This window comes from Gorilla gorilla, chromosome 14, assembly GCF_029281585.2.
Source record: "Gorilla gorilla gorilla isolate KB3781 chromosome 14, NHGRI_mGorGor1-v2.1_pri, whole genome shotgun sequence".
Lineage (NCBI taxonomy): Eukaryota > Metazoa > Chordata > Mammalia > Primates > Hominidae > Gorilla > Gorilla gorilla.
Genome location: NC_073238.2, coordinates 56,110,039 through 56,137,019, shown reverse-complemented (window position 1 = coordinate 56,137,019; position 26,981 = coordinate 56,110,039). Strand labels below are relative to the sequence as shown.

General features: G+C 36.2%; 1 protein-coding gene across 2 annotated transcripts in view; it reads left to right on the top strand.

Moving 5' to 3' along the window:
- VWA8 (von Willebrand factor A domain containing 8) overlaps positions 1-26,981 on the top strand; it is a 391,686-nt gene that overhangs the window by 113,566 nt on the left and 251,139 nt on the right. For both annotated transcript variants that reach the window (XM_031001353.3, XM_055360043.2), the window contains 3 exons: positions 12,617-12,777; positions 15,511-15,624; positions 26,759-26,927. In XM_031001353.3, the coding sequence (XP_030857213.3) occupies positions 12,617-12,777; positions 15,511-15,624; positions 26,759-26,927 (444 nt within the window). The remainder of the gene's footprint in view (positions 1-12,616; positions 12,778-15,510; positions 15,625-26,758; positions 26,928-26,981) is intronic.

Genomic DNA, 26,981 nt, shown 5'->3' with positions numbered 1-26,981 from the left:
TTCACTCATTTATCACATAATAAGGAAGTTGCAGAAGTGGAATTGAATCCCAGCCTTCCTCACTTTGTAGCCATCCTTTCACATGTGTTACCCCTCATGTGGCTGACTAACAGGGATCTGAGTGGTGTTGAGGGTGGTCAAATGCAGTATCTGCTCCAGGTGTCTTTATTGAATACCAAACAGGTAATTCATAATTACACCAATCTTGATTTCATATTTTGTTACTTGCTTTTAGAAACTAATTTATTATAAGCTGAGCACAGTGGCACACACCTGTATTCCCACCTACTTGGGCGGATGGATCACTAGAGCTCAGGAATTCAACACTGTGGTACACTATTAGCACTTATGAATAGTTAGCCAGGACAATGTAGGGAGACCTGTCTCTTAAAAAGAAAAAAAGAACTAAAAAGCTTATTATGAGGCAAATATTATTGCAGATATTTAATTTATTTTTAATTTCAACTTTTATTTTAGATTCAGGAAGTACGTGTGCAGGTTTGTTACATGAGTATATTGTGTTATGCTGTGGTTTGGGGTATGAATGGTCGTATCACCCAGGTAGCATAGTACCCAACAGTTATTTTTCAGCCCTCACCCTTCACTTCTTCCCTCCCACTCAGTAGTCCCCATTGTCTATTGTTCCCATCTCTATGTCAGTGTGTACTCAATGTTTAGATCCCACTTGAGTGGGTGAGAACATCATGAGTGAGTGAGAACATGTGGTATTTGGTTTTCTGTTTCTACGTTAGTTTGCTTATAATGTCTTCCAGCTCCATCCATGTTGCTGCAGAGGATGTGATTTCATTCTATTTTATGGCTGCATATTATTTAATGGTGTATATGTATTACATTTTCTTTATCCAATTCACCATTGATGTGCATCTAGTTTGCTTCCATGTCTTTGCTGTTGTGAATAGTACTGCAGTAAACATACATGTGCATGTGTCTTTTTGGTGGAACTATTTATTTTCCTTTGGGCATATACCCAGTAATAGGATTGCTGGGTCGAATGAAGATAGCTCTAAGTTCTTTGAGAAATCTTCAAACTGCTTTCCACAGTGGCTGAACTAACATTCCCACAAACAGTGTGTGTTTCCTTTTTTCCACAATCTCGCCAGCATTTGTTATTTTTTGACTTTTTCATAATAGCCATTCTAACTGATGTGAGAGGTAATAGCCATTCTAACTGATGTGAGAGGGTATCTCGTTGTTTTGATTGGCATTTCTCTAATGATTAGTGATGTTGAGCATTTTTTCATATATTTTTTGGCCACTTGTATGTCTTTTGAGAAGTATCTTTTCATGAAGTCATGTAATGTGATGCCCCTGGCTTTGTTCTTTTTGCTTAGGATTGCTGTGGCTATTTGGGCCTTTTTTGGTTCCATATGAATTTTAAAATAATTTTTTCTATTTGTGTGGCAAATGACATTGAGAGTTTGATAGGAATAGCATTGAATCTGTAAATTGCTTTGGGCAGTACGGCCATTTTAACGATATTTATTCTTCTAATCCATGAGCATGCAATGTTTTTCTGTTAGTTTTTGTCATCGGTGATTTTTTTCAGCAGTGTTTTATAGTTCTCCTTGTAGAGATCTTTCACCTCCTTTTTTACATGTATTCCTAGGTATTTTATTTAACTTTTTTTTTTTTGCAGCTATTGTAAATAGGAATGTGTTCCTGACACATTCAGCTTGAATGTATTGGTGTATCCATTAAATGTTGAATGTTATTGGTGTATCCATTCAATGTTGAATGTTATTGGTATGTAGGAATGCTACTGATTTTTGTTCATTGGTTTTGTATCCTGAAATTTTACTGACATCTGTTCTAGCAGCATTTTGAGGGAGTCTGTGGGTTTTCTAGGTATAGAATCGTATCATGTGGGAAGAGAAATAGTTTGATTTCCTATCTTCCTATATGGATGCCTTTTATTTCTTTGTCTTGCCTGATTGCTCTGGCTAGGACTTCTAGTACTATGTTGCATAGGAGTTATGAGAGTGGGCATCCTTGTCTTGTTCAGTTGTTAAGGGGAATGCTTCCAGCTTTTGCCCATTCAGTGTGATGTTGCCTGTGGGTTTGTCATAGCTGGCTCTTATTATATTATTTTGATGTATGTTCCTTCAGTGCCTAGGTTGTTGAGGGTTTTTATCATAAATGGATGTTGGATTTTATCGGAAGCTTTTTCTGTGTCTACTGAGATGATCAAAATGGCTTTTGCTTTTAATTCTGTTTATGTGGTAATCATATTTATTGATTTGCATATGTTGAACCCACTCTGTGTCCCAGGAATAAAGCCTACCTGACCGTGGTGAATTAACTTTTATTTGCTACTGGATATGTTTTGCTAGTATTTTGTTGAGGATTTTTGTGTCCATGTTCCTCAAGGGTATTGGCCTATATTTAACTTTCTTTGTTATGTCTTTGCCAGATTTTGGTATCAGAATGATGCTAGCTTTGTAGAACAAGTTAGAGAGGAGTCCTTATTCCTCAGTTGTGTTGAATAGTTTCAGTAGAATTGGTACCAGCTCTTTTTTGATGTCTGGTAGAATTCAGCTGTGAATCCATCTGGTCCAGGGTTGTGTTTTTTTGGTAAGTTTTTTATTACTGATTCAATTTCAGAACTTGATATTGGTCTGTTTCGGGTTTCAGTTTCTTCCCAATTCAGTCTTGGGAGGTTGTGTGTTTCCAGGAATTTATCCATTTCCTCTAGATTTTCTAGTTGTGTGCAGAGAGGTGTTCATAACAGTCATTGATGATGATCTGTATTTCTGTAGGATCGGTTGTAATGTTACCTTTGTCATTTCTGATTGTGCTTATTTGGATCTTCTCCCTTTTTTTGTTAATTTCACTAGTGGTCTATCTTGTTTATCCTTTCAGATAACCAAATTTTGGGTTAGTTGATCCTTTGTATGGATTTTTCAGTCTCAGTTTTATTCAGTTCTGCTCTGATTTTAGTTATTTCTTTTGTTCTGCTAGCTTTGGAGTTAGGTTATTCTTGTTTTTCTAGTTCCTCTAGCTGTGATGTTAGATTAGATTGTTGATTTGAAGTTTTTCTAACTTCTTGATTTAGGTGTTTAGCTTATTGCAGATACTTAAACTAGAATTTATTGCTACTTTCACACCTGTTTTTCTAAGGGAGTCTAACATTTGTGATAAAATGCAACAAAGTTTGTAGTACTATTTGAATAAAATATGACTCTTTAGTTTGTATATGCTGGGGTTTTAGTCTATTGCATCTCTGCTTCTTGCCTTGTGAAACTCTTCTTATCCTTCTTAATGTACTTAGTTGTCAATATTTTCTTTACAATCTTTAACAAGTTGATTTACTTTTTAAATATCATCATCCTTAAGTTCTGGCTTTCTGGTGAACAATAGTACTCAGTCTCTAAAATGAAAAGATATTATTTACAGAGTGTTAGCTAATTTACAAAATTTCTGGGAGGAACAGGGAATGCAATTTACATTTTACCCAGTAAGGAATGGTAGTACCAGGAGGAATTTAGCCACTGATGCCCTAGAAGAGCAGTTTTCTTTGTGCTGGCTGCTCCCTTACTCCCATTGTTGACTGCCATTTTCCCAGTCTCTTGTACATGAGAATGCTTGGTGGAACCTGGTTCATGAATAGAACTCTAGCTGCACAGACTTTAAGAAATGATGTTTCTAGTTTTCTAGCCTTTGTAGTATAGGAAGGATAAAATGAGGGTATTTGGTTGTGTATCTTGATTGAGTACATAACTGTATTATCTGCACCTATACTGACCTTACATTTGTATTTAATTTTGCATCTTTATTAAGATGTCCTTTAGTTGAATCAGTTGTTAGCAACATAGTGGGTTTGACTTCTGGTTATCTTCAATGAGAGAAATTTATTCTGTGTTCATAGTATGAATCTTTAACTAAAGCAGATCATCTTGAAATAGATTCCAGTGCTTACCACACATACAACTGCAAAATCAACTTTTCCCCATTGACAGCAGAGTAACTGAAATCAACATAGTAGGCTTGTAACGTCAACATCGCATCCTGTACATAAAAGGGAGTTAATTTTATGTGCTACAGGTTAAAAATAGTTCTTTAAAAGAGGAACTTGAGGGAGAAGGATGGAAGAGTTTACAAATAATTTTACAATATATGTAAAATGAGAGGCCTTTTTGAGATCAAACATAAATGACACTGAGGAATGTTGGCAGCATGCCTGTGTTCTGTTCACTGAGCATGCTTAGATTCCGGAAATAATGGCTTCATTTCTATTTCAGGACCTAAAAATTAATAACATTGTATGTTTATACAATATTTATGTAGCATTCTACTGCCACTAATAGGTGTGGGCATAGTTAATACTGTATTGCAAAGTCAATGGCTTATTCTTGGTATATTCTTTTATTCACATAATCCCAGATTTTCTTCTTGTTTATACTACTGGTATGGTATTTTCCTGGTATAATAAGTATTGCTTAATAAGTAAAACTCATTTGAGGTAGACCTGGAAAGCCTACAGAAATTCAGCTAGTTTCCTTTGGAAAACAAAATCATTGTTAGTGCTTATTTACCCCAATTGAAAAAATATTAAATGTCTACTGTTTATATTTTTAATTCAGAAATGAGAATGAAGAATCATATCTACTTAGAGATGTACTTACTTTTAACTAAAGCATTTTTATTTCAATCTTTTTTATATGTTTTGAAATAAATTTTAAAACAACAATAAAGACTAGCTGTATTTGGGGTCTGTTTGGGGAGTGGTTAGCATCATAGTCACACTTTTTAACTCTTCCCAAAGAAGATGATTGAGACTTATTAGAAGTTAATTTGTGAAGCTAGCCTGAGAGGTGTGTTACTGGTATATTCCTATATTAACTCTGCAATCTATTCATGGATTGATTAATCCAATCCAGCTCTTTCCTTATGGAATTTCTTTTAGTGAAATTTATTGCTGTGTTCATTGTCATAATATACTTGAGGACAATCTGGCTCCTCTGCCTGCTAGCTGTGTGTCCTTGATTGGGTAAACTGACCTCTTCATACCTGTTTTCTTCTCTGTAAAATGAAGAATATAATTGTACATGGCTCTTAAGGTTATAAGGATTACATGAGTTAACATATGCAAAGTACCTGGCACTTGTTAGGCTTTCCATAAGGATTAGCTGTAATAATTATTATTACTTCTATTTTTAACTCTTTAACATGTTGTTCTCTATAGGATGACCTGACCCATGAAACAAATTTTTCTCAATTTTATTATCAAGAATTGTGGTGCTGCTTCTGATTGGTGTTGATGTTGTGATCATTATGAGTTATGTACCTTTTTTTTTTTGAGACGGTCTCACTTTGTCACCCAGGCTAGAGTGCAATGGTGCAATCTTGGCTCACTGCAGCCTCCACCTCCCGGCCTCAAGTGATCCTTGTGCCTCAGCTCCCCAAGTAGCTGGGACTACAGGTGTGCACCACCACACCTGGCAAATTTTTTGTAGTTTTTGTAGCGATGGGGTTTCGCCATGTTGCCCAGGCTGGCCTTGAACTCCTGAGCTCAAGCAATCAGCCCACCTTAGCTTCCCAAAGTGCTAGAATTACAAGCATGGGCTACCACCTGTAACTTTTTTTTTTTTTTTAATACTTTAAGTTCTGGGATACATGTGCAGAACGTGCAGGTTTGTTACATAAGTATACATGTACCATGGTGGTTTGCTGCACCCATCAACCAACCCGTCACCTATGTTAGGTATTTTTCCTAATGCTATCCCTCCTCTAGCCCTGCCATCCCCAGACAGGCCCCAGTGTGTGATATTCTCCTCCCTGTGTCCATGTGGTCTCATTCAACTCCCACTTGTGAGTGAGAACATGCGGTGTTTGGGATACAAAGTCAATGTGCAAAAATCACAAGCATTCCTACACACCAATAATAGACAAACAGAATGGGAGTGAACTCCCATTCGCAATTACTACAAAGATAATAAAATACTTAGGAATACAACTTACAAATGATGTGAAGGACCTCTTCAAGGAGAGCTACAAACCACTGCTCAAGGAAATCAGAGAGGACACAAGCAAATGGAAAAACTCCATGCTCATGGATAGGAAAAATCAATATCATGAAAATGGCCATACTGCCCAAAGTAATTTATACATTCAATGCTATCCCCATCAAGCTACCATTGTCTTTCTTCACAGAATTAGAAAAAACTACTTTAAATTTCATGTGGAACCAAAAAAGAGCCCGTATAGCCAAGACAATCCTAAGGAAAAAGAACAAAGCTGGAGGCATCATGCTACCTGACTTCAAACTGTACTACAAGTCTACAGTAACCAAAACAGAGATATAGGCCAATGGAACAGAACAGATGCCTCAGATATAACACCACACATGTACAACCATCTGATCTTTGACAAACCTGACAAAAACAAACAATAGGGAAAGGATTCCCTATTTAATAAATGGTGCTAGGAAAACTAGAAACTAAAACCCTAGAAGAAAACCTCAGTAATACCATTCAGGACATAGGCATGGGCAAAGACTTCATGACTAAAACACCAAAAGGAATGGCAACAAAAGCCAAAATTGACAAATAGGATCTAAACTAAAGAGCTTCTGCACAGCAAAAGAAACTATCATCAGAGTGAACAGCCAACCTACAGAATGGGAGAAAATTTTTGCAATCCATTCATCTGACAAATCTACAAGGAACTTAAACAAATCTACAAGGAACTTAAACAATATCTTAACAATATCTTAACAAGATTCTTAAACAAGAATCTACAAGGAACTTAAACAGCTTTACAAGAAAAAACCCCATCAAACAGTGGGCGAAGGATATGAACAGTCACTTTTCAAAAGAAGACATTTATGCAGCCAACAGACATATGAAAAAAAGCTCATCATCACCGGTCATTACAGAAATGCAAATCAAAACCACAATGAGATACTATCTCATGCCAGTTAGAATGGTGATCATTAAAAAGTCAGGAAACAACAGATGCTGGAGAGGATGTGGAGAAATGGGAATGCTTTAACACTGTTGGTGGGAGTGTAAGTTAGTTCAACCATTGTGGAAGCCAGTGTGGCAATTCCTCAAGGATCTAGTACCAGAAATACCATTTGACCCAGCAGTCCCATTACTGAGTATATAACCAAAGGATTATAAATCATTCTACGATAAAGACACATGCACACGTATATTTATTGCAGTACTATTCACAATAGCAAAGACTTGGAAGCAACCCAAATGCCCATCAATGATAGACTGGATAAAGAAAATTTGTCACAAAAACACCATGGAATACTCTGCAGCCATAAGAAAGGATGAGTTCACGTCCTTTGCAGGGACATGGATGAAGCTGGAAACCATCATTCTCAGCAAACTAATACAGGAACACCTGTAACTTTTTTTTTAGTGTCACTCTTTATGTTGGATATTAGATTAGATTCAAATTTTAGACTGTTCAGATATATTTTGCATATTATTTTTTCCTTAGTTTCATCTTTCCTTGTTTAGTTTTCCTTGTCCACTTATGTTTAATTTTATAATACATTATATTAAGCATATTTTTGCAAGTCAACTTAAATACTTTCTGAAACTCTTGGGTTTATATATGTGGTAGAAATGCGTATTTTTTAAACCTGGTTGAAGTCATACTCTGTATGTACTTTGATATTCTACTTTTGCTACAATCAATTTAATTTCCTATAAGACAGTTATATGTGCATTATAATGTAAAATTTTACTTTAGTATCAGTAAGAGAGGTAGCTCAAATTTCTTTACACACTAAAAATGTACTATAATATTTTCAGATTTTTTTCTGAATGACATTATGCCTTGGAAAAATAATTCTAATGATATTCTAGATACTGTACACACAACCACTTTGTACAGTTATTTTATTGAGCTATTGACTGTATCTGGATTTCTCAAGGGAATTCTCAAAAAAATTAGCTTAGATTATTTAAAGGTACTAAAAACATTTAAAGCATATCATTGCTTTAAGGTTCAAATTTATATTCTCTGATCCATTTCTTGAGTTATGCTTCTCATTTTAACAGGATGTTTTTATTTTCAGTAGAGTTTCTCAGTTACAAATCAAAAGAACATAATTCCAATTGACATGGATAAGAGATACATGGATGTTTTCCAGGGATCTGAATGAAAGTGAGGTGTTCAAGGTTAGACAGTGGTAGACCTAAAGGAATTAAATTTCATGTCCTGTTATTTTAAAAATGTTAAGGAAATGCAGAAAGAGGAAGTGGATCAGGTTCTATGATATCATTAGTGCTATTTTTATTCTCTTAAGTTCAAGAGTTTCAGGATAAGAAAAATATATGCAAAAATAAGGATGTTGATTTTTCTTGATTTTTATTAGGGTGTTTCCCAAATGCCCGTATGGAATAAGCACACTTTTAAAAAGAAATTTGCATTTCTGCTTACTAATAGCAATGTGCATGTAGATGGGAAGAATGAGGAAATGATATATATTTTTCACAACTCCATGATGCAGTGTCTGTTAAAGATATTAAAACAATAATTTCATGGTACTACAAACCAAATATTCTATAGACAGAAACCATTGAAAGTGATGTTACTTTGGTTTAAACATTAGCTTATTACCTGAAATTAGTTCATATCACTTCCCCATTCAGCCTATACTGAAAAAGTTTTATTAATTAGATTTGATTAGATTGAGTTGTTCTGTGAAAGTTTAGTTTTGCTTTGGTGTCCTTGCACTTTCACACGATTGAAAATACCTTCTGATAATAACTAATATTGGGGAAAGTAGGGCCAACTATCTCTTTAAGGAAAAGCTGAAATGTTTGTCTTTCAATAGAAGTTCTTAATTATGAAAACCAATAGCTTATATTAAAGGGAGTGCTTTTCTTTCTCTTAGGAAGGTTTTTATTTTGATGCAAAGGTTTATTAGAAATTGGCAGTGGCTCATACCTGTAATCTTGCCACTTTGGGAGGCTGAAGTGTGAGGATTGCTGGAGGCCAGGAGTTCAAGACCAGACTAGACAACAGAGTGAGAACTTGTCTCTACAAAATATTTTTTAAAAATCTCTATCTATCTATCTATCTATCTATCTATCTATCTATCTATCTATCTATCTATCTATCATCTGTCTATCTGCATGTGTGTGTTTATTAAAAATGAAGAATGGCTCTTTCTAATATGATGGTATACAGAGTTTAGGTGATAAAATGTAACTGAGCTAGTCTTCTAAGAAATATCAAGTATTTCCCATGTTCTATCCCTCCAAAGATTGAAAAGAGGAAGAACATTTCTGGTCTATAGCTTTGGTTGGCATTTATAGCAGTGAGCTATATTGATCTGCTGCTGCATATTGTGTAGCAAAAAATAATCATTCATTTTACTTTAGCAAATGTAAGGGAGTCTCCAACTACTAGATTGTAAAAGAAGAGCCCTATGTACTAGTTGTCTTTCTCATCATCTCTATTAGTATAAATGTTTACTTACTTGAATAAGGTAAGTACTGTACACATCCTGTGAATTAATAAGATATAAAAATACTTTGGAATCATAACCAAATGAAATAGCGCTTTTTTATATCATGCACAGAATGGTGATTCAGATATGTTGGTATAAGAATGAGGAATTCTTTCTATTGAAATTAAAAAAAAAAATGTTACCAGTTTTTAGCTTCAGCTTTTTAGGAGTCTGAGCCTCTTATGTCTGCTAAAGTCACGACATTCCTCATCTTTTCCTGGGCCCAAGCAAAAGACTCCTAACCTTAATTGGGCCAGGATATCAGCTGTTTTCAGTCTGAAGCTGTGATTTTCAAAATTAACATCCATCAGTTTCTTTGAAAGTATGATATTAGTTGAATGCCTTCATCCTGCCATCTCCTCTCTGAATTCCAATAGGAATGCTTAAAATAGACAAAGCCTACTCTTTTTTCTCTTATTTTTAACTTTACTTTTAATTTATGTTATTTTGTTGTGCATTTTGTATATCTTTTTGCAATCTCACATCATATTAGAACAAGGAAGGGTATAGATAAATGAATTTTAATTTAATATCTTTTAAAGCAGTGTTTCCCACCTGGGAGGCATATCAGAATCATCTATGTAATGTTTAATAAAAAACAGATGGTAGGCCCCATGTTGGCCCTGATGAATCGGAATCTTCAGGGTAGTGGAGCTTAAGTTTATATATGTTTCAAAAGTTCCCCACCTGTTTCTGATAATGTATCTTTAATTTTGAACCACTGCGCTAAACTGTGTTTTCTGTTTCTTTTTTTACTTTTCCAAGGTAATGTGTGATGTAACTCTATGGCAAATATTTTTCTGGAATGATTCATACCAGGAGTTTTCTTTAAATTTATCTGTTTTTATATTTACTTAAAAAAATTCTGTGTGTTTGTATGTATTTGTATACATACATATATATACAGACACATATATATTTATACGCACATGTATATGCATATATAATATTTGATTTTTTTTCATAGTTTGACTATAAAAATGACCCACAGACACTTATTTTGATTTTGTCCTGTTCTTGAGAGCAATCCCTTTGGTGTTCTGTAGCATAAGCATGAGTGGGAATGAATCTTTTGCTTGGGCCCAGGAAAAATGAGGAATGTCGTGACTGTCTCAGTAAACACGGATGATGGTGATCAATTTAGTCTTGGTTGTTATAACTGTCATTGGCATCAAGAGAGTGATATTGCTCATATAATTTGCATATAATTTAGAATTCATAGTTGAAGAATTAAATAAAGTTATTTAAAAAGAACAAATTTTGACAATGTGTCAAAACCAGCCTTTTAAGTTTATGGGAACTTGCTGAGTTTGAATGTTACTGTTTTTCAAAGGTCTTTATGATTCAAAATAAGCCTATTCATACTTCCTAAGTCAGTACTTTCTCTTTTTAAAATTTCCAACTTTTATTTTGAGTTCAGAGGTACATGTGCAGGATGTGCAGGTTTGTTACATAGGTAAACGTGTGCCATGGTGGTTTGCTGCACAGATCATCCCATCACCCAGGTATTAAGCCCATCATCCATTAGCTGTTCTTCCTGATGCTATCCCTCCTCCCTCCTCTCACCCTCTGACAGGCCCCAGTGTGTGTTGTTCCCCACCATGTGTGCATGTATTCTCATCATTCAACTTCCACTTATAAGTGAGAACACGTGGTATTTGGCTTTCTGTTCCTGGGTTAGTTTGCTAAGAATAATGGCCTCTAGCTGCATCCATGTCCCTGCAAAGGGCATGATCTAGTTCCTTTTTATGGCTGCATAGTATTCCACGGTGTGTATGTACCACATTTTCTTAAACCAGTCTATCATTGATGGGCATTTAGGTTGATTCCATGTCTTTGCTCTTGTGAACAGTGCTGCAGTGAACATATGCATGCATGTATCTTTATAATAGAATGATTTATATCCCTTTGGGTATATACTCAGTAATGGGATTGCTGTCTTGAATGGTATTTCTACCTCTAGGTCTTTGAGGATTGCCACACTGTCTTCCACAATGGTTGAACTAATTTACACTCCCACCAACAGTGTGAAAATGTTCCTGTTTCTGCAGAACCTTGCCAGCATCTGTTATTTTTTTGAATTTTTAATAATAGCCATTTAGTCAGTACTTTCTTGATAGTGAGAAGATAGAAACAATTAAGAGTTAAATTTTAATCTTGGTTTCAATACAGATTCATTGCCATTATGAATATAAAGCAAATTCATTAGTTTTCTGTCTGCTGAAAGTTGGGAGTGTGTAGCCAAGAATTTACAGAAGACTTTAAATATTTGGATAAAAATGACTGTTAATGTGTTTAACTTTTCTTTGCTATAAGTCGCACAAAATGTATCTGAAGGTGATAGAAAAGAAACTATCCACATTAGCACATGTAAGAAAAAATTGTTCATATTATATAGCTCCAGTTTTTTACAGTAGATAAACTTTTATATGCCACAACTATTAATAGTTTGCTTAAGTCTGTTACACTATTTTATTGTTAGCACATTGTGTGTGCGCTTTTAAAAATTGCTTGTAAGTGCTGTGCTATTGTTTCTCAATTCCTGTACCTCATCTGATGACTGTCCTCTTCAGTTTCCTCCATTATCAAGCCTCTTTAAATAAAATGAGTCATTGTGATGGTCCTAGCATAGCTTTTCAGGAAAACTCATCAACTGCTAGAAAATGCACATTATTGATAAACATCTCTGCATGTTGAGTTTGCATGATCTCTCATTTTAAAATTGAGTCAACACATGGATCGTTAGGTCACCATAAAAGTTGGCATACGAAAACACAGGGATAGAGCTGATTGAGTTAAATTCTGTTATTCAGGTGGAAATTACTGCCATTATGTAAACGAACATTTAAAAGCGGAAGAAAATGCTAAATATAAAGAAGGGAAAAAAACCTCTCACTCTTACTATATTATGTAATGAGTAATGGAGAAAAATCCTAAAATGACCAAAAAAAAGCTTTCTGAAGAGCTTTCTTTTGGGGAATTGGAGAAGATGACTTCTCTGTTATTATATGGAATGTTAAGTTCAGACGGAGGTGACTCTATAAAGCCATGTAAGCTACCTTGCATGTCTTAAAAATTAATTCGTCATGTTCTTTGTTGGGTGGTGGGGATTTGTTTTAGGATATGACAGCGCGTGATCTGCTACAGCAGAGATACACCCTTCCAAATGGAGACACTGCCTGGCGGTCCTCACCCCTTGTGAATGCTGCTCTGGAAGGCAAGCTGGTCCTGCTGGATGGCATTCACCGGGTGAATGCGGGCACGCTTGCTGTATTGCAAAGGTGGGTATGAGTCACAAAAATCACACACAGACACACACTCCACTCTGACTTAAGCAGTAAAGATGGAACGATCTCATTCTTTTTCTTTCTTTTGAACTGGGTTGTGTAGATCCTGAAAAATCATGATTCTATACCAAGTAGAATGGCACTTTTTTATTGTTATAGACACAATGCAGTAAAACTCCAAATAATGAACATTTTGGGAAAAACCACTCCCGTAGCAAAATTCCGTGTGTAGGCACTGCAAAAAGAAAGTACTTCAGTAGTAAGTTTGAAAAACTTTATATATACAGGTCTATATATGCAGCATGTCACATTGCTGAAGTTTCTATAATTTGTCAGAGTCACAGCTTCAGTATTTACACACTCCTTATCAATCACAGATCTTAATTATTGGTTGGTCTTGTTGGAATCTTTTTTTTGAGAGAGAGAGAGAAAAGTAGTTTTGTTTGTAAAATATATAATAGCTTTAACTTATATTTTATATAGACTAAAAAAGCTCACTTTGTTAGTTGTAAACTTGAACATTTCTATAACTATTGTTTTCTTATTTTGGTTTAGTTGGGAAAAATTTCCACACATTCCTAGAACTTCTCTAGAATTTAATGTTAAGAGAAGGCTGTTCGTGTGTAACTTTTGTAGAAAATATTCCCATCTTGTATCATTTTAGGAGATTAATGATACTGATATTTTTTGTTTATTTTGGTTCTCTAACTTGTAGACATTTGATTTTTAACTGTGACTCATTAGGAAAGGTTAAATAAGTAGAATAAGCCATTATCCAACTAACCACTTAGAGTTTTTTTTTTCTTGACGTGATGCAGATACTGAATGTAATTAAAAATTCTAAATACGTTATGTTAATCCTGATTAGATTTTAGAACATTTAAAAATAGTCACAAACTTTCAGTGATTTACCATAAATGTTCCATAGATTTACAATATTTTTTTCTCCCAGACAACTGCAGACACGGTAATAGTCCCGTTTTATTAGCTATCTCTTGCATGTTTGCAAGTAGTAATAGTAGAAGCAGCTACTACCATTAACTGAGTACCTACTCTGTGCATTGTGCTAAGCCAGTGCTTCTCAGGTTCTCAACCTTGGAATCACCTTGCAGGGTGGCAATTAAAAAATACTGATGCCGGCCAGGTGCAGTGGCTCACGCCTATCATCCCAGTGCTTTGGGAGGCCGAGGTGGGCAGATCACGAGGTCAAGAGATTGAGATCATTCTGGCTAAGATGGTGAAACCTTTTCTCTACTAAAAATACAAAAATGGACTGGGCGTGGTGGCATGTGCCTGTAGTCCCAGCTACTCAGGAGGCTGAGGCAGGAGAATTGCTTGAACCCGGGAGGTGGAGTTGCAGTGAGCCGAGATGGTGCCACTGCACTCCAGCCTGGTGACAAAGCGAGACTCCATCTCAAAAAAAAAGAAAAAAAAAATGCTGATGCGGGCCAGGTGCAGTAGCTCACACCTGTAGTCCTAGCACTTTGGGAGGCCGAGGTGGGCGGATCACCTGAGGTCGGAAGTTTGAGACCAGCCTGGTCAACATGGTGAAACCCCGTCTCTATTAAAAGTACAAAAATTATCTGGGCGTGGAGGCATGCACCTGTAATCCCAGCTACTCAGGAGGCTAAGGCAGGAGAATAGCTTGAACCCAGGAGGCAGAGGTTGCAGTGAGCCTAGATCGCGCCACTGCACTGCAGCCTGGGTGACAAGAGGGAGACTCTGTCTCAAAAAAAAAAACAAACAAAAAAAACTCATCCCTGGGCTTCACCATCAGAATTTTCTGATGTAATTGGTCTAAGCCAAGGTCTGAACATTGGCATTTTTAAACACTTCCCAGAAGATTCTAACGTACAGTCAAGATTGAGAACAGCTATATTAAGCATCCATTTTACATTAGCTGTTTAGTTTTCACACTAATATTGTGAAGTTGTGACTGTTGCCTTAACGTTATGGAAGATGAGAGTTTAGAGAGATAGAGTCGTTCTCCCTCTCCCCACTCATTCAGCTAGTAAGGTGCACAGCTGGAGTTGAACCCAGGTCTGATTGGTTCCACCGGCCACGCTCCTATCCCCTGCATTATACAGCATCCCCTCCCTTCAGTGCTTATAGAATGGAGGCTATGTAGGCTAACTCTATTGTGGGCATTAGGAGACTTAGGGGTTGGTGTGAGATATAGAACAGTGCTTTTCAGCCATTGCAACATCTGGAAGACTATGCTATGTGTGATGTGGATGGTTAGGTCACCATCAGAGTTGCCATATGTAGAGCAATGTAGTTATTTCATTATAATATTTTTGTATTTTTAAATCTTGTAATTCCAAAGATAGAAATATTTTTATGCCAACCCTTACAGAGTTACTTTAGACTGAAGAGAGTAAGTGCCACCTGGCTTGTTTATTAATATGTACCTTGTGGTTATCTTGAGATACTCATTCAGCTGTTTCTTTTGCTCTCCTTCCTCTTCCTCCTTTCTTTTTTTCTCCTCCTCCCCCTCTTTCATATCCCTATCAAATATTTATGACTACTGCCCTCCAGTACAGAAACCAACAGTTTTGCAAAGTATAACAGCACTAGCCAATTTGAAATTTTGAAAGGTCCATCTAACAAAATTATTAGACTCAATTGCCAGCAATAATAGACTGTTGGCTGACTGATTCTGCCTCTAAAAACTTCAGTGTTCAAAACAGATTAATTTATTTTCGGGCTTTTTTCTTATCTTGTTAGGTTAATCCATGATCGAGAGCTAAGCCTCTATGATGGTTCTAGGCTGCTGAGAGAAGACAGGTATATGCGTTTAAAGGAGGAGCTGCAACTGTCTGATGAACAGCTACAGAAGAGGTAATTCGGGGTCCATTACTCCCATTGCTAATTTATTGTTAAAAATAATACTTTTTATGATTTTTCTAAACCTAGAATAATGTCAAGATAACTTTGAACAATTTAATAACTTGGTGTCCTGGATATGCCACTACTTTGGCATTTCTTAAAACTTAAAGTTGCTCTCCAAGGTGTAATCTGTACTCTCAGCCTTACTTTTTTTTTTTTTAAACCTAATCAACTGTTTTATTTGCTTTTTTGTTGTTAATATGACAGTGATTTTTTTTTTTTTTTGAGACAGAGTCTCGCTCTGTCACCCAGGCTGGAGTGCGGTGGCGCAATCTCGGCTCATTGCAAGCTCCGCCTCCCAGGTCCATGCCATTCTCCTGCCTCAGCCTTCCGAGTAGCCAGGAACACAGGTGCCTGCCACCATACCCAGCTAATTTTTTGTATTTTTTAGTAGAGACAGGGTTTCACCGTGTTAGCCAGGATGGTCTCGATCTCCTGACCTCGTGATCCGCCCGCCTTGGCCTCCCAAAGTGCTGGGATTACAGGCGTGAGCCACTGCGCCCGGCCAACAGTGATTTTTTTAAAAAAATTTTTTATTTCAGTAGTTTTTGGGGCACAGATGGTTTGTGGTTACATGGATAAGTTCTTTAGTGGCGATTTCTGAGATTTTGGTATACCTGTCACCTGAGCAGTGTACCTGATATGTAGTCTTTTATCCCTCACCGCCCCCCCCGCAAGCTTCCCTGCCCCTGAGTTTGAAAAGTCCATTATATCATTCTTATGCCTTTGTGTCCTCATAGCTTAGCTCCCACTTGTAAGTGATGACATGCAATATTTGGTTTTCCATTCCTGAGTTACTTCACTTAGAATAATGGCCTCCAGCTCCATCCAAGTTGCTGCAAAAGATATTATTTCATTCCTTTTTATGGCTGAGTAGTATTCCATGGTGTGTGTGTGTGTGTGTGTGTGTGTGTGTATCACATTTCCTTTATCCACTTGTTGGTTGATAGGCACTTAGGTTGGTTCCATATCTTTGCAATTGTGAATTCTGCTGCTATAAACATGAATGTGCATGTATCTTTTTCATATAATGACATCTTTTTTGGGGGGTAGATACCCAGTAGTGGGATTGCTGGATCAAACAGTAGTTCTACTTTTAGTTCTTTAAGGACTCTCCGTACTGTTTTCCATAGTGGTTGTACTAATTTACATTCCCACCAGCAGTGTAAAAGTGTTAACTTTTTCACCACATGCATGCCAACATGTATTATTTTTTGACTTTTTAATTATGGCCATTCTTGCAGGAGTAAGGTGGTATCTCATTGTGGTTTTTCTTTTCAGCCTTACTTTTAAATAAGCATTTAAATGTTTTATAAGAACATTGGTTTTAAGAAGGTAATCTTTCCTCTGTTGCCCTATCAATTCAGTTTTGATCTCATATTTTGTATTCTCTCAACAAAACTAAAGCTGGGCCCACAATTAACTGGGCTCATCCTCCAAGGAGGTCATCAGTATTGTTGGAGTATGCCATCTGATATCGGATTACCCATTGTAGCTTATTTAAACATTTCTTGTGGAGATGTAACAACCACATGCAATGGTGAGACTTGACTGGATCCTGGAGGAGGAAACAAAATAAAAACGGCTATAAAAAAATTAGAAAAGTTTAAATATGGACTATGTTATATGATATTATTGAATTATTAATTTCCTTAAGTATGATAATGATATTGTGGTTATGAAGGAGAATATTCATATTCTTATGAGTTGCATGTTGAGATACTTAAGGGATAAAGTAAAAAAAAGTCTACAACTTCCAAATATTTCAGAAAGAAAGACATGTATGTGTGTGTGTATAAACAGACATTTTCTCTCTCTTTCTCAGAGTGAGAACAAATGTGGTAAAATCTTAACAGTTAGCAATATCTAGGTGAATGATATATGGATATTTGTAGTCTATTTTTGACATTTTCTGTGAGTTAAAAAAATTTCAAAACAAAAAGTTTGAAGGAAAATACTTCTTTCAGCTGCATACTATATAGAATGAAGTTTGACAAATATGTTATTTTCTATCTTGCTACATTTCCATGGATATTTTAACAGAATTAGAGATTGGCATACAGAGGAACTCCTCATCACTTAATCTCTCTGTTTAATTGAAGCTGTCTCACCACTCAAAGGGTTTACTGCCCTATTTAAAACATTTAAATCCCGTAAAAGATAATAAGTGTATTTATTATTGTTTATATTTTAAGAAGAAATTTGTTAAAAAATTTCTTGGAATTTTTTCCAAGAGGGGAAATGTTAAATTCCTTCCTGTCTCTTTACAAGTCACTAGAAAGTCACTTGATTACACAGCTGCTTTTACTTCCGAGGTATACATTATCAAATTCTTTTAGACTGGTAAATGGTTGGTTGAGTGTTTAGGGAGGCAAGTTAGAGATCCTTCGCATATCATAACTTCGGTTAATAGCAGTCGGCTTTGGCACATTATTTGCATGTGAATCACGGGTCATGGAACAGTTTATATTTTCAAAAGGATGAATCAAAGCAATTTTGCAATAGTTCACAGCATGCCTGCCTGGCAGTTTCTCTTAGGACATCAGAAGCATTCTACTTGTCTCCAAATGTCCAGGAAATGACAACCCTTTTCTATGAAAAGTACCCAAGTTCTCTAATGGTCACAGGCAGTTTTACAAATGAAAATACTTTCAGGAATTTGGCTCAGAGTGGTTAATAGTACTTTCTTCTCAAAGTTTTCCACCTTCATCACTACTGATTTATGTCACCCTCATAAATACAAACTAGGCTCAGCTCTATTTCCAGAGGTCACTGGGAGAAAGTGGAGAGAGATCATAGCAATGCTTTCTTTCCTTCACTTACTTTTTAAAAATTTTCATTTGAAATTTTACCACTGTTAAACATGCATGAAACTAGAGCCAGATAGTTTTTCAAAGTATTTTATGAAAAATACCATCCCCTGTCATAGATTGGTCGGTCGACAGTCTCCCATTTCCCACATCTTACTCCCCAGAGGCTACTACTTTCAAACTTTAGGCTTTTCTTTTGGTATTTACTTCTATGTCACTAAACAGTATACTTTCATTGATATTTGATTTAGTTTTAGTGTTAGGAATAATCTGTTGATTTCTACATGGAAAATTAATGTTTAGCTCTTTCACCACCTCTTGTCTCATTACACATGCACACTTCTATCCCTTATTCTTCCTAAAGAGTTATATAATAATTTTGTTTAGAACTTTATTCAATGCTTACATTATTATGATAACCTAAGAGCTGTACCCACTTAAGCAGTTTACTATACAACACTCATTTTCCTTTCTTGCATATATCTTGTTTTTTCCTCAAGTTAATCATTACTTACATATGAAGAGTGACAGATATGTAAATAAGTAATTACAATGTAATTTTAAATGTTAGAATAAAGGTCTGTATAATACTGTATGGGAGCATTGAGGAGAAAGTGCCTGTTTCTATGTATATATTGCCTTATTTTTAATCCCAAACACTTCCCTTACTGTCTAAATCTCCCCTCAGTACATTCAGGCACACCTGATATTTATCAATTCCATCTTCTATCAATTTCTTTTTTTCTTTTTTTATCTTTTTTTGAGATAGGGTCTTGTTCTAACAACCAGACTGGAGTGCAGTGGCACAATTTCGGCTCACTGCAGCCTTGAACTCCTGAGCTCAAACCATCCTCCCGCCTTAGCCTCCCGAGTAGCTGAGACTACAGTTGCGCATTGCCACACCCGTTTTGTTTTGTTTTTCGCATTTTTTTTTGGAGCAGTCTCACTGTGTTGCTGAGGCATGTCTTAAACTGCTGGCCTCAAGGGATCCTCCTGCCTTGGCCTCCCAAAGTGCTGGCAATATAGGTGTGAGCCACCACTCCTGGCCCTTCTGTCAGTTTCATGTTTCTCCCATGGTATATTCTGATGAACTCTAATCTGGGCTTGTGGCTCTTTATTCTTGTAGCTCCCACATCATCTTAGATCTCTCTCCACTCCCACTTACTCAGTTTCCTCTGGTCTTTTTTCTTGTACCTTTTATTATTTAGATGTATGTTGAGCCTCCTGGGCTGAACTTCTAATTTTATTTTATTTTCTCTATTATGTTCTGTCAGGATCTTGGTCTGTCCTTAACTTTTCAAAGGTGAGATGTCCTAACAATGATTCTTCTTTGATGTCTGAATATTTCTAATAGTTGAAAGCCTAATCCCTTTCCTTATCAGTAATTTTTCTTTTTACCTGAGAACCACACCATTTTCTTAATTTTGTTGTTAAACACAGTCATGTTACAGAATCTGCTTCACTCTGATAGTATGGATTGTTGGTAAATTTTTTTACCTTTACTTAGCCTTAATTTAATGTTGTGACTTATTTTTGTCTTTCTGAAAATAAATATGTTCTTTTTTAGGGTTATAATAGGTTAGATTCTTCTCTTAAGCTGCTTGGCAGTACTTCTTTCAGGACTGTGTTTATTGAGTAGAAGACTAACAGCTTGACTAAAAGACACAGCACAGTGTAAAAGCAGCAAATTTGTACTGAATGAGGAAATTACTTTATTTCATGAGTTGTTCTTGTAAGTAATATGACCCATTATCTAGCATGTGTTGATCCTATATGCTGGTCATAGCTAATACGTCACTTTTGGCAGTAGCATTTGAACTCCACATTAGAAACTGTCCTTTCATTTCTGTACTTAATCACAGAACTGAATTTTAGCAAAGTGATTATTTCTAATAGTCTTTAAAGAAACTCAGCTTTTATTTTATTTACTTATATTAAGCTTTTTTTGTGGAAGATTTTGAGAGAGAAAAAGGTCAAAGGTAGAAAGACAGGGAAGGTTTTTGTTTTGCTTTTTTAAGAGGAAGAGTTCTGGAGGCTGGGGATGGTCGATGCTCGGGGGGTATCACTTGCAGCTGCCTAACAGAAAGAACAGCTTCTACAGTCTTGTACAAATAGATAAATCTACCTCCAGGGAATCAGTACTCCTAGGACAACTTCTACTAATTTGTAGAATAATGCCTCCTGAGAGTTGGCTTTAAAGCTCTTGTTCCAACTATAGCAATTGGATGGTGTTTTTGAACATGAATGTTATAACGGTAATCCATGGAGTCATTCACTCTCTAGGCTCCCAGAATAGTACCCAGATGATCTTATCTATAGACTGATGATTGGAGATAACTGATTTGGCGAGTATAAGTATTTGTTATTGAGTGTTAGCATTACTTCATTCTTTCCTTCAGGTTAAATGTTTATTGAGGGCCAGCTCTAAGATGACACACTTGTTGCCATCTGTGGTGTACCACACATGAAGACAGATATGTAAATAAATAAACACAATGCAGTTTTTTAGTGTTAGACTGCAGGTCTGTATAAAATGCTGTGGAAACACAGAAGACGAATTGACTAGTAACTGTGCCTTGAGAGGTTGGAAAAGGTTTCAGATATTGTTTAAATTGGTAGCTCCCAGGGTTTTCTCCTTGGCCTTTTCTTTTCCCTGGGCAATGTCAGTCACTCTTATATCCTTATCTGTCATTGATATACTGAGCATTCTCAGTATATCCCCTCCCCTCCCCTCCGATCCCCTTCCCTCCTCTCCCCTTTCCTTCTTTTCTTTTTTTTTTTCTTTTTCTGTTTCTTTTTCTTTTCGATAGGGTCTCATCTTTCACCCAGGCTGAGGTGCAGTAGTGCTATCATAGTTCACTGCAACCTCAAACTCCTGGGCTCAAGCTTTCCTTTTGAATAGCTGGAACTACAGGTGCACACCACCACACTAGACTAATTAAAAATTTATTTTTGTAGAGATGGGGGTCTCTCTATGTTGCCCAGGCTGCTCTTGAACTCCTAGCCTCAAGCAGTCCTCCCTCCTCACCCTCCCAAAATGATGGGATTTCAGGCATGAGACACTGCACCCATCCAATATACTGAGCATTCTTTAAAAGCACTTTCCAATCTAGTTTTGTCTCCTAAGTGCCGTCTGACTACTAGATGTCTCTCCTTAGGTGTCTTAGAGAAACTTTTAACTCATTTCTACAAACCTGCTATTCCTCTTAAGTTACCTTAACTTAAGGTAACTTAAGGAACTTAACTTAACTTAAGGTAACTTAAGGAACTTAAGGTGAATGAAACCCCTTCCTCTCCGCACACATAGGCTAGAAGTTTAAAGTGTCTAATCTGTAAATTTGATCACATCACGTTTAAGTCCTTCAGTGGTTTCCATCGCCTACAGTGTTTAGGGCCAGTATCTACACATGCCTGCCTTGCCAGCCTCATCTTTCACCTCTCAGGACCAGCACAGCAAACTTCTGCTATTCCTTCAAAAGTGATGTCCTCTGTGAAACCTTCTCTGACATTCCTCTAGCCCTTTCCAAGACCAAGACAGATTTAAGAGCTTCTTTGCTTCTAGACCCAGTTGGTAAATTTAGATAGCTGTCCTGCTTTCAGAGAGGAAACTCAGGTAAGGGTAACTCTATTAATCCAGTTTTAGTTGACCTTCTGAGCTAGCAATGTTTCCTTATGTGAACCTAGTAATTAGGAATACTTTGATGCCTTTTAATGACAAAGTCTGTTAACTGAGGGTCTCATAATTAACAGCTTCTAGCAGTGGGCTACCAACCCTTTCAACTTTATAGTGTGAAACCCGGTTTCTAAACAATTATATTTGGCTTCTTTGCCAACCTTCATTGTATAGTAATTCTTCACCAAGACTATACATCTCGATGATCTCCGGAGTGCTCTACAGGCTTTTATATTCTCTGCAGGTAATCACATGCCTAACATACCCTTAGAAGGGTTGGAGTCTTCTTTTCTCATATTACAAGACACCAGGAATGCTGTGGACGTGGTGGTTAGAAATAGTGTGATGGCCACATACACCAGATACTATGCCTGTATTTCCCTCAGGAAATAGAGACCAAACTAGAACTCCTTCCTTTGATGAGAAAAACTTCTTTAGGGAAAGGCGGAGTATAAATACTATAGGATGCTAAATATGTCTTTTCCTGCTGTTGGCCAGACCATAAATGAGGGAGTTGAGAGTTTCTGTTATTAACAGTTTATATTGCCAAGAAAGGGCTTCTGGTTATCTTGGGGAAACAATAAAGATTAGTGGCCTAGTCTTAGATGTACTTATATATGCTCCAGTGTTTTTGCATTTTTATTAAATATTTTATTTATATTTCTTGCTATTGAACACTGAAAACAGTTTATAATCTCTCAGTCTTAGTGGTGAACATAACTGGACATTTGAGCACAATCCTTGATCGGTTATATTCTCTCAACCCTTTTACTCTTACCCATATTTGAAGACAGGATCCAAGCACTATCTCCTAGCTTCCTAGAAATCTTAGTATTTCTTTGCAAGCAAATCAGACCATATAAATTTTTTTTAAAAATTCTAGATAGATCCAGGATTTTATGCCCAAGTCTTTGTGTTTGATTTTCAAAACAGAAAGCCTTAAGGAAATTCTGATTTTGAAAATAATTTTTTCTGAACATTTTTATGGTCAAGGAACCATTTGAAACCCTTTGCCTTGTCATCCCCGACTCCTGCCCCTTTTACCCTCCTCTCTCATCCCCAGGGTTCTGCTTCTGGTCATTATATAGAGCTCATATTTTCTAGAGTTTTATATAAATGGAATCACATAGCGTGTGCTCTTTTTTGTCTGGTTTCTTTCACATAGCTTAAGTATTTTGAGATCATCCATGTTGTTATGTACATTGATAGTTTGTTCCTTTTTACTGGTGAGAAGCATCAGAAAGTACTTTATAAGTGATGTAATCATTTATTATTGTATGTTTTGAGTTTGTCTTTTTGATTCAGAGAATGTACCTCTTCTTACATATTTATTCAGGACCAAGTTTGACTAGCTTTTGGCTGGGACACCATAAGTTCAGTTCTTATTACTTACTTTTGTTTGTCCTTCCCACCAAAGATCTTCAAAAAGTTAATAGCAATGATGGTCATTAACAATAGCAGTATACATTTATTTATTTAGCGTCTGCTCTCTTCCCCAAGTATTACACTAGACCCTGGGTGATAAAAAGATGCATAAGGAATGTGTTCATGCAGTTTGCTACACTGCATAGGAAAAAGGGGAAATATGGTCTGTGTACAGAACTGTATAACTCTGGGTTCTAAATTGGAACATAAGTATTGTAGTATGGAAAACTAATGATGAAATCTGTTCTAGCTCATGATTGATGTCTTTATAGAAACCTTCCATATTATTCTTTCAAGTTCCCCAATGTACAAATTCAATGAAAATGTACCATAGGATTCCCTTTAAAAACTGGAGATTTTTGAAGTCTTTTTTTGTTTTATTAAAAGCTCTGTTGAGGTATGATTGACATATAATAAACTATGCATATTTAAAATGTACAGTTTGATAATTTTTAATATTTATAAATACCCATGAAACCATCACCAATATCAAGATAATGAATGTATCTATAATCCTTAAAGTATCCTCAGACCCGTTGTCATCCCCAACTCCTGCCCCTTTTACCCTCCTCTCTCATCCCCAGGGTTCTGCTTCTGGTCATTATATAGAGCTCATATTTTCTAGAGTTTTATATAAATGGAATCACATAGTGTGCGCTCTTTTTTGTCTGGCTTCTTTCACATAGCTTAAGTATTTTGAGATCATCCATGTTGTTACGTACATTGATAGTTTGTTCCTTTTTACTGGTGAGAAGCATCAGAAAGTACTTTATAAAAACTCACACTTATGCCCACAGACAAACATATTGACTTCAATATTTTTATTTTAAAAATTGTTTTAAATGATCTTTTTGCTCTCTAAATCTGTAATCTTTAGGAAATAATATCTTTTTGTCTGAAATTAAGCCATATCTGTAGTTTTATTTTTTTGTTGTTGCTAAAATTTTAGTAAAATTAAGCCTAACCTTGATTTTAAATTTTAATGGCACTTATCTCATAATTTTTTCATTATCTATCACTTCTTTGGTCTTTGTATTACCCACCAGTTTATCACATCACCTTAAGTACACAGCAGATCCTCTGCTCTCTAACTTTCGGGCTTGCGGAACCTAGCTAGCATCATCAGGAAATGACTTCCCATGTAACCTATTTGTATGTAAGGAAGCCTTTAGGGAGAACCTAGCAAACAAAAAGGCCCTTCTCATCCTGTTATTCAGTAGTTTGGTGACTGTTTTTATAATCATTATACATTTCTCTGCCTAACATATCAGCTGTCTTAGAAACTGCCTTCTTCAAATTTGGCCAGCTTACTTAAGAACCCTGCTGGAGTCAGTATTAAAAAGCAAGCTATCGACAATATGTGGGCCAGTAAATGATCATCACCTTTAAATGTAAACCATTTAGCATGCTCTCATTTTGGTTGTTCTTTTAGTTCTAATTTTACAGCTCCACTGTGGTACCTGGCTTCCTGATCTACTGGTTTAAGGATATAAATTAGACTTCCCCTTTTGGCTTGCCTGTTGTATTTTGACTTTGTTTATTCCCTGATTTGGTATCCTTCACTATGTTAAGTGAGAAACTACATCTGCAGCTTTAATTTTGGGTAGCCAAACCAGGCTCTTTCTCTCCTACCTTTTTTTGTCCTAACTAGGAGAGAAGAGGATGAAGGATACATCCAACATCTGTTGCTGGGCTTTATGGCAGTTTTCTGGATTATAGCAAACCACTTAGCAGAAGTGGAAAATGGAATAACCTCCCTCTTTGGCTTTCCCTCACAGGATTTTCTGTGTCCAGTTTCTGTCACGTGGCTATCTAATTACTAGCAATCTTAAGTAATTGTGCTATCCTCTGGACTTTCAGGCACTGTCCATGTTGTTATCCTTCCCTCTTTTTCCAGAACAACTCTTGGACAGATCACTCCCCCAGGCCCTGCTAAAACACCTGCAAATAAGTCTTTTTCTTTCTACCTAGAGAAATGAAATGACATCTGGTAGTATTTGTGAATTCATTTCATCTAGGCCTTTCATGTGACCAATTTCTAAAAATTGGTTTCCCCTTGTTTTCAAATGATGATGTGGCCTTTAAAATTACAGATCATGCCATCAGGGACTTGGTAGACCTGCCTGTTGTATTGATGGCACTTGGTCTTAACTCTTCAGAGTACTCGTCTGATTCTTTCCACTTGTGTCCTACCTCCTGGTATTCTAGTTGCTTAGTCACTTAACTTTTGGGTTGTAATATAATGTTATAGTTAATGGTGAAATGGCAGTTATGTACCTATATTTTTGTTTTTCTGAAGCTCTTGGCAAGTGTTTATATTTTATCTCTCCTTTCTCTTAGCAAGAACTATATTACCCTCAAAAAGCATATTTCTGCTGGGTTTTTTAGTAGAATTGATAAAAATGGACAATATTATCCACATGATTAAGATTCTGATACAGGGTTTCTAGGTCTTCCAAAAATAATTCAAGTCATTTCACAAACCAAAGGAAGTCTTATCTTACTCCTCTCTGTGTCCTAGAAAATTTACATGCTTCCTCAGTTTCCCTACCAGAGAGTTTTAAGAGAGATCACTTTAAAATCATAACATTTCCTATAAAAATGACAAAAGAATGCATTCTATAAAGGTTTTATTTTCTCTGCCTTTTTAAGACTTAAGTGTTCTTATTCCCAATCTAAATTTTAAATTCAATCTAACCCTTTATGTTTCTTACATTTTCTGTACTGTAAAGTCTCCTTATCCTGAATTGTGCCTCTTGGTCTTTTTGACTGACATAGAGTGGGTTCCTTGTGAGATAGGAGATTCTGAGGGGTTTTAAATGAATAAAGATGGTCTATATAATGAATGTGAACTGGATGGGATTTTATTTCAAGACACTATGGAGAAAATATGTTGTAGGCGTAACAGTATATCAAAAGCAGTGGTTCGTGTCAGGGCTGGAGTTTCATGAGTGGTTACTGTACAGCATTTACTAGCAGTAGTAGTAGGTGATTGTTTGTTTTGATCTTAGGTTCTTAGAATGTCCTGACTTTGTTTTTTTCAAAGCTAATCCTTTGGATGATAACATTGACATTATTAACAGCATGATAGCCCTAACATTGCCTAGACTTTAGTTACCATGATCTGATTTCTTACATGAAAGATATGTTATTTTTCTTCATTTTTTTCCTATTTTAGATCCATTTTTCCTATCCATCCCTCCTTCAGAATCATTGCCTTGGCAGAACCCCCTGTTATTGGAAGCACAGCACACCAGTGGCTGGGACCAGAATTCTTAACCATGTTCTTTTTCCATTACATGAAACCACTTGTGAAAAGTGAAGAAATCCAAGTGATTAAGGAAAAGGTAAGAAGAAAGCCAATCTTAGTCTATTTTCTACAGCTGATCTCTTTTTAAGGC